Genomic DNA, 12,817 nt, shown 5'->3' on the forward strand with positions numbered 1-12,817 from the left:
CACACCAGCCTCTGCAATATCTCCAAAGTGACAGAATCCGGGCCGGAAATGTGAGTAATTCCCGAATTACTTCCTGGATTCTGTCAATGCAAGGCTTTCCTGTGGAGGTCAGATATGGCCAAAACAAGAAGAGTCCCCTCGCGCAAGGTCTAGTTGACTTGCATGATTGTGCCAGAGAAAACTGTCTCGAGGACGAAAGTCTAAAAATCAAGGACAACATGGAGGCATACCTTAATTCCCCACACAAAGTCTTTGAAGAAGACAAGTGTGAGGGAATGCCCACTGTCTATGTGGATGGATGCTCGTACCATGTTGACAACAACGGGGAGAAAAAACTGGTGGCCGGCGTAGGGAATGCCTCGGTGAAGGAGTTTCCAGAACCCTCCGCTGGATACAAAATTGGTCCCAGAAGTGGATACAAAATTGGTCCCAGAAGTAGTCAGGTGGCAGAATTGATGGCTGTGCATCAGGCCATCCTCACTGCTGTCCAGCATCAACTGCACGAACTGGTCATAATCACAGATTCGGATTATGTACGGAACGGGTTTGTGGAGCACCTGGTCAACTGGAAAACCAGAGGCATGTTATGCGCTAATAACAAACCCCTGAAACATGGGAAGTTAATCCAAAATATTGATGATCTGGTCACATCGAATGGGATGACCATCTACTGGAAAAAGAACAAGGGTCATTCCAAAGTAGAGGGACCAGACAAAACTGGAAATGACTTAGCTGATCAGCTGGCCAAAACCGGGGCCATCCAAGGGGATCTAATAGAAATAGAGTTCCTGTTGGGGGAAATCCAGGTCACTGCGATCACTAGGTCCCAGACAAATGCTCACAATGATCTTTCAACTGCCCAATGGAGCAAGGAGACCCCTGATGCTGATTTGATTACAGCTCAGAAGGGGGATCCAATTATTGGTAAGTTTTACCAACACCTTGAGGACCCTGAGAACTTTCCCATGACAGACACAGATTACATTGGGAAAGAGGACCTAAGAGTGTTGATGAAATGTCCAAAAATGTTCTGAATCCAAGACGGTTTGCTGGTAAGGAAATCCAAAGCTGGCCATGATCAGTGGGTGGTTCCTACCTCATTCCGAAGCCTGATGTTAAGTCACGCCCATGATGCGGCCACCACCGGTCATAGGGGGTTTCACACAACACTGGAAATCTTAAGAGTGGTTGCATACTGGCCACACATGGGGCAGGACCTCGACCAATACTTGAAGGGGTGTCTTGTGTGTGCACAATTTCAGCCATCATCCCTCACACACTGTGTGCCTCTCCAAAAGAGGGGGATGACACTGCCATGGTCAGATTTGCAAATCGAGTTTGTAGGCCCTGTAATCCGCTCGTCTAGAGGAAACAAGTACATGTTGACCGTTACATGCTTGTTTACCAAGTGGGTGGAATGTCTCCCGGCACCAAACTGCAAGGCAGAAACAGCAGCTGCCCTGATGATTAACCACATCTTTTCCCATTTTGGTCTACCTCAAAGGATTGAGTCAGACAGAGGTAGCCACTTCACCAGTGAAGTAATTACAAAGATGTGGGAGATACTGGGGGTCAAAAGAAAGCTACATATTGCTTACCGGCCAGCTTCTTCTGGGGCAGTAGAGAGATACAACCGAACCATTGTGAGCATCTTTAAAAAGTTTGTGGCAGATTCTGGGCCAAGTTGGGATATCCGACTACCTCTGGTCCTAATGGCCATCAGATCTACCCCTTCATCTGCAACTAAAATGTCACCATTTGAGTTGATGACGGGACGCAAGATGGTGCTTCCCCAGCATTTGCTCTACAGGACCCAAGAGCAGACACTGATAAATGCCTCCACAACTCATGAGTATGTGGAGAATTTAAGAAAACACCTTCAACATGCTTTTGCCTATGCTCAGTGGAATCTAGAAAGATCAGCCGAGAGCATGAAGACCCACTATGATTTAAAAACTACCCGAAAGGAATATAAGGTGGGTGATCGGGTCTATCTATACAATTTCCAAAGGAACCAGGCCAAACAGCGAAAATTCTTGCCTACATGGAAGGGACCGTTTGAAATTATAGACAAGATCTCCCCTGTTGCCTATAAGATCTGCATCCCCAAAGGCAGTCTGGCGGAAGGGGAAGACAAGTGGGTACATATAAATCAGTGTTGCCATCCCAGGCACACTCTGCAACAACTGGAGGAATCGCTGGAATCCCAGAGGGGGCCGCTCCAGAGTAATTCAGTTCCAACCCTAAAATATTCCACATATAGCATATAAAATTATGTGATCCTTGTATATATATATATGTCTTGTCTCCTAAATTAAAAAAGAAAATGTATATGTTCATATCTTCTGATTCATAAAATGTATATGTTCGCCACACCATTAATAGTGGTGGAAAAATGTCTAGGAATGTGTATTGCCGCTTTGCTTTAACATCCTAGGAGAGATGAAACCATGGAGACTGACCAAGGAGGACGACCGGGGACCGGGAGCAGAGACCCGAGGGGCCCAGGGTACCGCCCAATCCTCCCATCAGGACCAGCAAGGAGAACTGATTGATCGACTGGAGGGAGGAAAAGATGCTGAACTGTGGCATCCATGGAATTGGAAGAAGATGAGGAGAACATCCCAGATCTTGCGAGTTCCATCTGAGAAAGGACAGAATGGCCATCGCAAGGGGGGGGGGGCTTGTGGGATGTTTTTACCCATGCATCCAAGCCCTACAATAAAACTGTGCAGTACTGGCATGGAAAACATCATGATGGCCAGAACTCCTCAGAGAGTGCACAGGGAAATGCATGAAGAATAGGCTGCCACCCATTTTTGCCTATGTTGTGGGCAGAGAAGGGCACTGCCTAAAACCACCATTGGGCTACACACAGTAGCCTGAAACCATTGCAAAAGGGGCAATGCTGTATGCCAAAAGCAACCTAGAACTGTGGGGAATTAATTTTCTTAATCCCAAAAATGGTTGCATTACCAGCACTCACCACTATCAGAAAGCCGGCGTTTTAAAACCACCAGACTTTTGTGTAAAACTGCACAAATGAAACAAAACCAGACCAAGGAAAGACCTGCTAAGAGGTGGAAGAATGTAAAACCATATTCTGAAATGACTTGAAGGAAGTAATTATTTATGTATAGGTACAAATTGTCAGTTTGATTTGAATGTAGAAAACTGGGAACAAAAAGTGACATTTAGCTGAAACCTGGCTTAGTGAAACTGGATTCTGCCTGACAACTACCCCCGACAGGAGAAACCTGTTCAGCCACTCTTCCCAGGCCTAGCTGCATCCTGCTGCCCCTGGCCAAAAGGAGTTGTTACCTCTCTGATTAGATTAGGGGTGGAGCAGCTGGGGACTACAGGGAGTTGAACAAAGGCCTGTCCTGGACTCAGGCAAATGTTATATTGGGGGCGTCGTAAAAGTGGCTTCCTCTTAGGGGAAACTAGGAGGGGCAGTGCCTCTGCTAGCAGCTGAGCTTGGGGGAAGTGGATAAACCAGTTATTCCACCATGTGATGTGGGAAGCCACACCCCTTTTTGACCAGGGCATAATTTTAAAAAGATAGATAACTCATAGTGCGGACTTGTCAGAATTATATAAGTAATATCATTCTTTTTGTGATTTTTCTGTGAACATTTTGAGAGGCGTTAGGACCCTGTAGTGTATTCTGGGGGGTTGCTAGCGGAAAATAGGGTCTCACTCCAAATGTCTGCATGTTAAAAATCTGACACTTCATCAATTAATGTCCATACTCCTTGCGCACATGTGTGTAATTTTGGGTAAATGTCCGATATTGCAAAACCAGTTAAAAAGTGCAAAATGTTGTCATTTTTTAATGCAAGCCCCCAGGAAGATCAGAGGCGGACAAGCATGGACCATAAGGAATACATAATGTGCACATGTAATTTCAACAAATTGTATATCTGGGAAGGATGTATTTGAATCAAATATAGATTTGTGGGCAAACTGACCAGGGGAGTATCCTCTGACCCATGAAGAGACTTCATCATGATGACAATCCATTTCCTTCCCCCACTCATGGGAGAGGGGAGAATTGGGCCAATGACAAGTAGAGAGGGGTAGGCTTAGCTAGGCCCAGGCACACACCAATTTTCAAAACACATAAAAAGAGACTGCTGGGACAGGTAGCGACATTCAATTCCATTTGCTGCGGAGCATGCTGACCGACGACTTCACATCCAGAGATCCAACACTTAGACTTCCAAGCTAAACAGAGACTACAGAACTTTAAACAAAGAAGGCCCACTGCAAGCAAAAGTATTTGTCAGCAGGCCTCAAAATCATTTGCAAACTCTTCCACAGCCGGGCGAGCTGTCTGAATTCTTTTGCCAAGAACTCTTGCCAGTACCCAGAAAGCAGTGTTACACCCAGAATCCACTTGATCCGGACCAGAAAGCAGAGCAGTATCCAGAACCAGAGGCTGCTGAATCTAGAGAGGCTAGACCAGCAGAGCAGAGCTGACCCAGACCGCTGTGAGCAGAACCAGTGACCCAGATCGCTGTGAAGTGCCGAGACCAGAACCGGAGTCCAGTCCAAAACCTGACCAGATCCGTGGCGAGGCCCATTCCTGCACAAAATATCTTGTGAGTACCTAGAAGAACTGTGCAGAACCAATCTCTTAGTTAAAATAATCTAATCCAAACTATTTTAAACTAAGTAGAACTGCCTCCTAGAAATCGTGTCATCTGCCATTTTTAAAGCTGCACAACTGTCACCTGTCAATTCTGCAGCTGCAAGCTGTCACCTGTCATTTTGAGTTTACTTTAAATCCGAAAAACGACCTTTACAAAATCGTTCATATCTCTGGAGCCGTTTGTCCTAGGAACTTGGTTCAACTTTCCTTATACTTTTGCCTTAATCACGATTCACACACTCGCGAATTTCGCCGCGATTTGCGATTTGGCTTGATTTCTTTACCTGTAAAAAGATAGCAGCTTTTTGCTTTCCTCTGCTAAAAAATTGTTTGCCTCTTAATAACCATCCCTGAATCATTGCTAAAGTGAGCCTGAGCTCAGCCCAAGTATCTCTCACTCACCCTGAACCCCCATTTCTTACATTGCATAGGGGAGGGGGGTGAATTGCCAGAGAAAAAGTGATTATCTTATCTTTTTCTAAAATCATATCAAGTATTTCTGTACTGCATTTTATTCCTCATTGCTTTTCCCTTGAAATCATAAAAGTATTTTTGCTACTTTATCCATCCTATACTAACTCCTCATTGATTGTAAAGAAGTGTGCTAGTGTCAGATTACCCATTGTTGATTAACATTATATTTATAAGGGCGATATCGATTATTAATTTATTATAAAAGCGTGGTATCTATATTTTGTTTTATTTTCAAATAAACCTTTTAAACTTGCAAAACAGAACTACTTCTTGGCTCAGTGGGGTCAGGGGGATTCTAAGAGAGGGGTGTTATATAGGGGTAGTCATCCAGAACTCATGAACTGGACATAAACATATATCAATAATGGTTTCCATTCAGTATCCCAGACTAGGCATTGACTTAGCTGTATTGTTGAATTGAATCCTCTTACACTTGCCGGCGCTGGAAACACCAGTGTTCCCGGTGCATCCCTGTTGTGGCAATGGCCCTTAAAGAAAGGGAGAAGCGCCTACATGTGGTTCCTTTCTCCCTATTCCATGGTGGCCATCTTGGATTGTAGTTTTTTTTCAAATTGAGAAACAGCTTGTTTGTCATTTCGCAACTTGAAAAAAACAACTATTAGCATACCAATATGACATGCTTGGATGCTAATTACAATAAACCCCTCGTAGGCAGGGCATTACTCGATCAAGAAATGCTCCAGGGCTATCGTTAAGTCCCTTGCTTTGCTGGGGCCTGTAATTGCCACCCCAGGGCAATGCCTAACAGGTAATGCTCCCCCTGCACAGGGTTTTTTGCTAAAGTATGGTCGCCCCTTCCCCCTCCCCCTGGCTGCCAGTGTCTCAAGAACCTTGAGCCATATTGCCAATTTTCCTTTCGATTGAAAAAATTCATAGTGGACCTAGGACTTGGATGATCATAATGACTGGGCTTTGTAGAAATGTTATTTTTAGCTGTTTGATGTTTTTTATTTGTTGTGCTGCAATTTTCAGGAAACTTTCTATCTCAATTCTTTAAAGAACTTTCAAATGCAATATATAATCTAAATAGTATAATCATCCAAATCTCCATCATAAAAAACATGAATAATTTACTACCACCAATATTGAATCTTCTTTTTCTAAAAACATAATCTACATGTTCATCAGATAGATGTAAATACAAATCTATCTCTCTATTGTTAAAACAACACTATAATGACTCATCACACTAAAAGCCTAATTAAATCAGTACATTACTTGGTTTGTTCCCTCTTGCTCTTTAGATGTCCTTTGTGGTACTATTTCTTGAAAATCCCACGAATATGTTAAGAGTTCGCTTGATATCTCTTTTTCTACCCCTTTCCAACAATTTCCATCAAACAGGATTTCCTGCCATTGTGCGCTTCCAGAAGTCGTCATCATTATGGATAAAAGCCACTTTTCTGCCAAAGTTAGGTATGAAATGACCAAACAAATCTTTTCTCATTTCTTTTGTTCTCAAACATTTTACACATTAATGTCTCAATGTTTCCAAATTAGTATTACAGCATCAACAACTCTGAGCAAATATTTTAGACTAAGTACGTGTTCCCAAAAATGTCAGACTATACTCTCTAGATGAAGAGCACATCAAATATGTCTGCAGCATTTCTATAAATACTTGTTATAGATCTTTCATCTCTTAAATCGTGAACGTCTCTCATATTTTCCCATTTTAATGCCTTACTTTATATTTCTTTAAGTATTCTTCCCAGATCATGTTGGTTGATTTCTTCATCCCATTTATGCTAAATTTCCTTTATGAATCACATCTGCATATTGACCCTTGAAACTATTTTTAATATTTAACATTTCTTTTATATGCCACAGTTTCATGTTAGTTTTTGCAAACCTTATATCTATCGAGAGCAATAATGTTCTGAGCTCCAATAAGGTTTCTAGGACATCAAGCCCAGCTCCAAACTTACCCACTGAATGGGCACTGAATTTGGCATTCCCAAAGTGGGTCTCCTTAGTCATCCCTCCAGAATTCCCAACCATGTCTAGAAGTAGTTACAACTTGCCCTCATACCATTGAGGATTCTAGGGACCACTTTCATTTTACAAGCCTCCATTTAATGTAATATGGTGCAGCCTCCATATTTATTCTGAAAGCCTCTGGAAGAGGCCATTCCAGCTCAGGCTTTTGTTTTCATTTTCTTATTACTCCTTCCTTCTGAAATATGGGTCCCAAGCCAAAATTCCAAGTAAAGTAATTCTGTAACCTTCCCCAATTTTATATTTTCCAGATACCATTGCATTCACTTATATTCAGATTTCTTGGAGCTCCCTAAATCATAATTCTACTTTTCAAATGATTAGTGTATAGTTTATTAACTCCTGCACAATTTCCAATAGTATTAAGATACCTTTGTTTTATTAATTAGTACCCGTCACAGGGGGTGTGGCGGCCTCAGAGCCAATTAGGAGGTTCAGAACGGGGGATGTACCACATGGTAAAGCCCCCGCTCTGTGCATCCTTGGATGGGAGGCCACCACCTTCCCCTGCAGGGACTGAGGTAAGTACACCCTGTGCTCTTCCGTGTCCCCTTCCCCCACCCACCTTTTCTGCCCCTGCCCCACTTATCAGGTGCTCCCTTGTCCCTCGCCGGCCCCGGGAACACTAGTGTTCCTGGCACATCCCTGACGCTGCAATGGCCGCCATAAAAAGGGAGAACGGACTATGTGTAGTTCCTTTCACCCTGATCCATGGTGACCATCTTGTTTTTGTAGTTTTCTTTCAAGTTGAGAAATGGCAAACACGCTATTTCTGAAATTGGAAAAAAAAAGATAACATGTCGGGATGCTAACAGCAATAAACCCCTAATGAAGCGGGTATATTACCGGTCAGGTAATGCCCCCTCGGCTCTGGGTTCATTGCTTAATAATAACTATGAAAAACAAGCTACGATGTTCAGCTATGCCTTCATGAAATGCATACACTGTGGAGCTGCATGGGTGACGTACGTTCAAATTTAGTCACCAATAAAATGACATCATAAGTGTGAGTCTTGAGTGCATCAAAGTGCCCTGCAGGATCCCGTTCTGAAAGCTAAAAACCGGAAATGTTCCCGAGCCATTAGGTGTGAACGGTGGCGCATACTCACGGGCAGCTGCTTCTCCAGGCAGATGCTGAACGTCTTGGTTTGGTTGGGCTTCAGCTTCTTCAGAGGAATTCGGGTCTCCCCGATGAATTCATTGTGCCGGAATTTGTCTTCATCACACACTGAAATTCTGAAAGTATAAAAACACAGACGCTTAAAAAAACAACTGGAAAACAGACTAATATGATCTCCAACAAGAAGAACCCAATGTTCACTTGTGTGTTCGATTCGTTCAATGTCTGACCTCATTGTTCTGACACTTCCGCCTGAGGTTAATGACGGTATTGCTCTTTCTGGTGATGTCAGGCAGTGGATAAATCCAAAGCAGGCTGGTACCACAGAAAGACAATACTGAGCAGCCGCCAATGGTGTGCCACCAGGAGCTGTGCCCCCAGTGCTCCAGGCCTGTTCTACAAGCTGCAAACGAGGCCACTTTACCAAAGTGGGAGGACACAAAGTGCATGAACGCCGGCAGGGCTAGTTCTATCGGGAGATGCTTGTGCAGTCCTGTTATTTTCTTTGCATTCTGGGAAATGTAGTCCTGGAATTATAATGGTAGGAGCAGAACTAAAATATCCACAATGGAAAGACAAGCAACGGAATGGGGCATGTTGGCATGTGAACATGTCTCTTTGACTCATGTGGTATACATCTTTTTTCAGGCCCTGAAGATAAATCTTTAAAGAAGGTTAATTGCTAAATATAATACAATTGAACTATATAACATAGATCAGGTTACAACAAAAAGAATTGTTACTTAACCCAATATGGAATTCATAGAAAGAGGCACATGAGGTTCAAACATCAAGTGTGGAGTTCGTTGGGGCCACTGTTGTGCACCTTACTATCCTATTACAGGTTGTTGGAGTAGTACAATTTATTTTATTTATTTATTTGTATACTTAGAATGCGCCTGAGACCGCAGGCATCAGGGCGCAAAACAAAGGGCAGAAATAAGAGCAAAGGAACTCAAGAAATGATGAGGAAGAAGGGATAGAACTTAACCGAACAGAATTGTTTTGGTGTAAAATGTGATGCAAATGCTTCATGTTAAAGCGTTTTTGTTCCGTAACGCTGGTAACAAATACTAGCTGCACAGTGAAGTAACTCAGCTAACTGGCCCACTTTCACCAGGAACTGGCCCACTTTGGCCAAAAAACAGGCCCACGCTAGCATGTTGGGCCTGCAATTCGGCATTGCCCTATTGCCACATAGGCCAGAACCTGATGAGGAGAGCACCAGCATGAAGGATGCCAATCAAGAGAAAGCCGAGCAAATCTCAGGGCACTGAAACAATGGAGATGCCCCTGCTCCAGGACAGCCTTAGTTAGGGTCCATATATGTCAATAGAGCAGCTACGGCATCAACAGCCCTGCGTGGGCTTTGCAGACGGAATCCTTCCAGGGTTTGCTTTCGGACTGATGAGAAGATTCTGAAATGTGCCGTCTTCCAGCCTTCTCAACACACTTCAACATTCAGGCTTCAGGGAGCAGAGCTTGTTACGAGCAGCTCACCTGGTGTACAGAGGACAGACAGGTCCCGCAGCCATTACCAGAACACTACACAGAAGACACAAACAGCGGCAGTGATTCTCGCTCTGCTGTCGCTTTATTTGTGGATAATTGCGGGTATGGAATTCAAGATGTGAAAGGGACGCACAGCCTCAATGAAACCAATTCAGGCTGCAACTGTACTATATATAGCCTTATAGATTTGCCTCGGGCATAACGTATGGGCGCGTAATTTTCCCAAGCGATAATGAACACTGCCGAGGTCTATTGCAATATAGGTTTCAGAGTTGTGGTTGGAAAGTAGAACACGTTTAATAGTGAGTAAAATAAATGTTGTTAGTAAAGTAAATGTGCTTTCTTGTATTATTTAAAAAACAAGCATGTCTTCATAAGTTAAGCATTTTTATTGCAAACCTGCTCGAACTGCAGAGGTTTCGCCACAAGCATGTACTACTAGGTGTAATGTTTGAGCTTTCTCTCAGGTGTGGCAGATTGGTTGCAGGAGTTGGAAAGAAGATCCGCCCAGAGATGGAGCGTTTCGTGAAACAAAGTCCTACCTGGATTTTGCATTGCTGTTTCCCTGTCTGCTTTTGAAGTCCGAATATTTAGAATGCTGTAGTTATTGACTGCACTCTGAACATTCTGATTGGCTGAGAGGAGGTCAATAACGATTTCCATGTGGTAATTAGATATATGTTCCCCATTCGAAAACGGCCAGTCTCTGCTCAGCTCCAAGGACAGACTGGCGAAAACAAAATCAGAAAATGCATGAAGGAGTTAAGAGCGAAATCCAACCAAGCGAATGGTGAAATGTTTGTCCCCAAAGCTATACCTGGCCACTTTCCTTCATGCCCACTATGCTCACAAGCACTACTTTACCTACCTGTCTCCCATCCCTCCTGCACCGATATGCTCCTTATCGCTCCTGTTGGCCTTTCAAAGCAAACACTGGCACCGTCCAGGGATTCAATTTGGCCTCCCATGAAGGGACACCCCGAATGTCATGTGGCATCACCAAAACCCTCTCCTTGATCTTGCCCTGCTTGCACCAATGCATACCTGTAACTATTGCACACAACGGCTGGTCTGCATTGTCCCAAGTCAATGTACCAATCTGCTCTGGAAGGTGCCCTGTGCAATAATGGGCAGTGGAGTCACCAACTAATCTGCTCTGTAAGGTGCCCCTCGGAATGTCCAAAATGCCAGACCGTAGCAGGGCATACGGAAGCAACACCATTGTGCCACAACCAAATGAAGATAAACGTACCCAGAAATCCTCTTTTCTTACAATATGTTGAAAACGGCTATGGTCTAATGTTTAATATTCCACGCTAGCAGGCTTTTACCTCACGCGCAGCCTTACAGTGCCTTGGCTTAATCCAGGTGCCAGGCAAGCGGCAATCAGAGTTCATTCCAAGCCGCTAGTCAATTTAATTTGATCCTGTTCCAATGTTCTGGCAGCCCTGCAGAGCATTAATAGGTAATTAGGATTAAGTCGGAGTTGTGCACAATATTTAAATTACAAACATTTAGATGTTCGAATTCCCTCGACGAGGCGAAAACACGATCAATGCACTCAGCGCCCAGTTGCACTTACTCTGAGTGCTGTAACTAGCAAACCTCTATAGAATTACAGTGGCAGAGGCAAGCTCTGGTGCCAGTGGAGGCCAAGGGCTCTCCACGGGGCACCGATCAATAACATGGCACTGTGGGGGCACATTGTCATCTGAAAGGAGCCATGTGAGGGCGAATAACAAGGGGGTCCTGAGAGTCTCTCTGCCAGACATTAGTCCTGGTTACGAGAGCCCCACCCCTCCCACCTTGCGTGTTAACAGGTCATTATTAGGTCTCTACAGAGGATATAAGGAAATGTGTATCGGACCTCAGAGGAGTTCCAGCGCATCACCCCTTTCCCCAAAGAATATGTGGGTGCAGGATTTCAATATTGCGAAACTAAAGGGGGTTCTGCTTGACCATGTCAACTTTGGGCTAGACTATGGCAAGGCCTTCTTTTGTATAATTATATATTAAAACTTATCCCACGTGATACAACACAACCAGAGTTGTCTTTTCTTAATGGGTGTCAATATTATCCAAAGGTACTCATTTAATTGAACTGTCTAATTCGCCAGGAGTGGTGTCTGTGAAAGCTCACACATTGAATGCTGCAGCAAGTGCGCAACCCGCTGGGCTAAATGATCCGATAGTTGTTTGTAGGCCTCACTTTGTGCCCTATTTACGGTGTGGTGCTCTCTAAAGAAAGCACCATGTTGAGCCTTTATGTAGAATGTATGATAAATTGCCTGTCTCCACCGGCGGCCCTGGCATTACCAGACCACAGCCTCGCTTGGAAACTCAGTATTCCCTCCCACACACACCACTATGAGCACCCCTGCACCCAGAACTGCCACAGAAAAAGGAGATTTCTATACCCATAGCTGCAAAACCTCAGTTGACAGCAAATGGATTTATGATTCTTTAAAAAAAAACATTTTGGTCTGACTCAGCCAATGTACAACGCTGCTCTGTGTGTATGTGTGCGCGCGCCCGCGCGCCATTGTAAAAATAAAGCGCAGATAATAGATCATGCATTTTTAAAACACTTTCTAGCGTATTACGACACAGCTGCTAATATTAGCCATTTTGATGGTACAAAATGTTTCATCCTCACGAGGATGAACAGACATATCTGCTCCTTCTGGGGTTTGAACATGTGACCTGCAGTGCCAACACAGATCTCAGCAGCAAGCACCTAACCCATTGAGCAATCTATCTTCCAAGCGAACACGAGCTGTGTAGATCTGTGCTTACAGTGATGTGTGTGGGTGGGGCGGTGCCGTTTTTATGGCAATGCCTGCTTGTACTGTGCTGTTCTTGCCCAGGCAGCCCATGTCTTGATAGAGGAGGAGGAGAGTTATGCTGGCATGCCGCAAGACAGAGCTACACCAGCGAGTTGCCACAGCCCTGGAAGCTTAGATGCTCACGGCAGCTGCGCATTAGATGATCAACCCGCCACTTCCGGGATCTCTGGCCGAGCTTTTTGAGATGACAAG

At 44.1% G+C, this 12,817-nt stretch overlaps 1 protein-coding gene across 3 annotated transcripts in view; it reads right to left on the reverse strand.

Annotated features, from left to right (window-relative positions):
- DOC2B (double C2 domain beta) overlaps positions 1 to 12,817 on the reverse strand; it is a 2,325,944-nt gene that overhangs the window by 586,368 nt on the left and 1,726,759 nt on the right. For all 3 annotated transcript variants that reach the window (XR_011274629.1, XM_069615162.1, XM_069615163.1), the window contains one exon: positions 8,257 to 8,383. Coding sequence is in view for 2 of the 3 variants with exons in the window: in XM_069615162.1 (XP_069471263.1) it covers positions 8,257 to 8,383 (127 nt within the window). In the remaining variant the exon portion in view is untranslated. The remainder of the gene's footprint in view (positions 1 to 8,256; positions 8,384 to 12,817) is intronic.

This window comes from Ambystoma mexicanum, chromosome 9 (assembly GCF_040938575.1).
Source record: "Ambystoma mexicanum isolate Mex_15411 chromosome 9, UKY_AmexF1_1, whole genome shotgun sequence".
NCBI lineage: Eukaryota > Metazoa > Chordata > Amphibia > Caudata > Ambystomatidae > Ambystoma > Ambystoma mexicanum.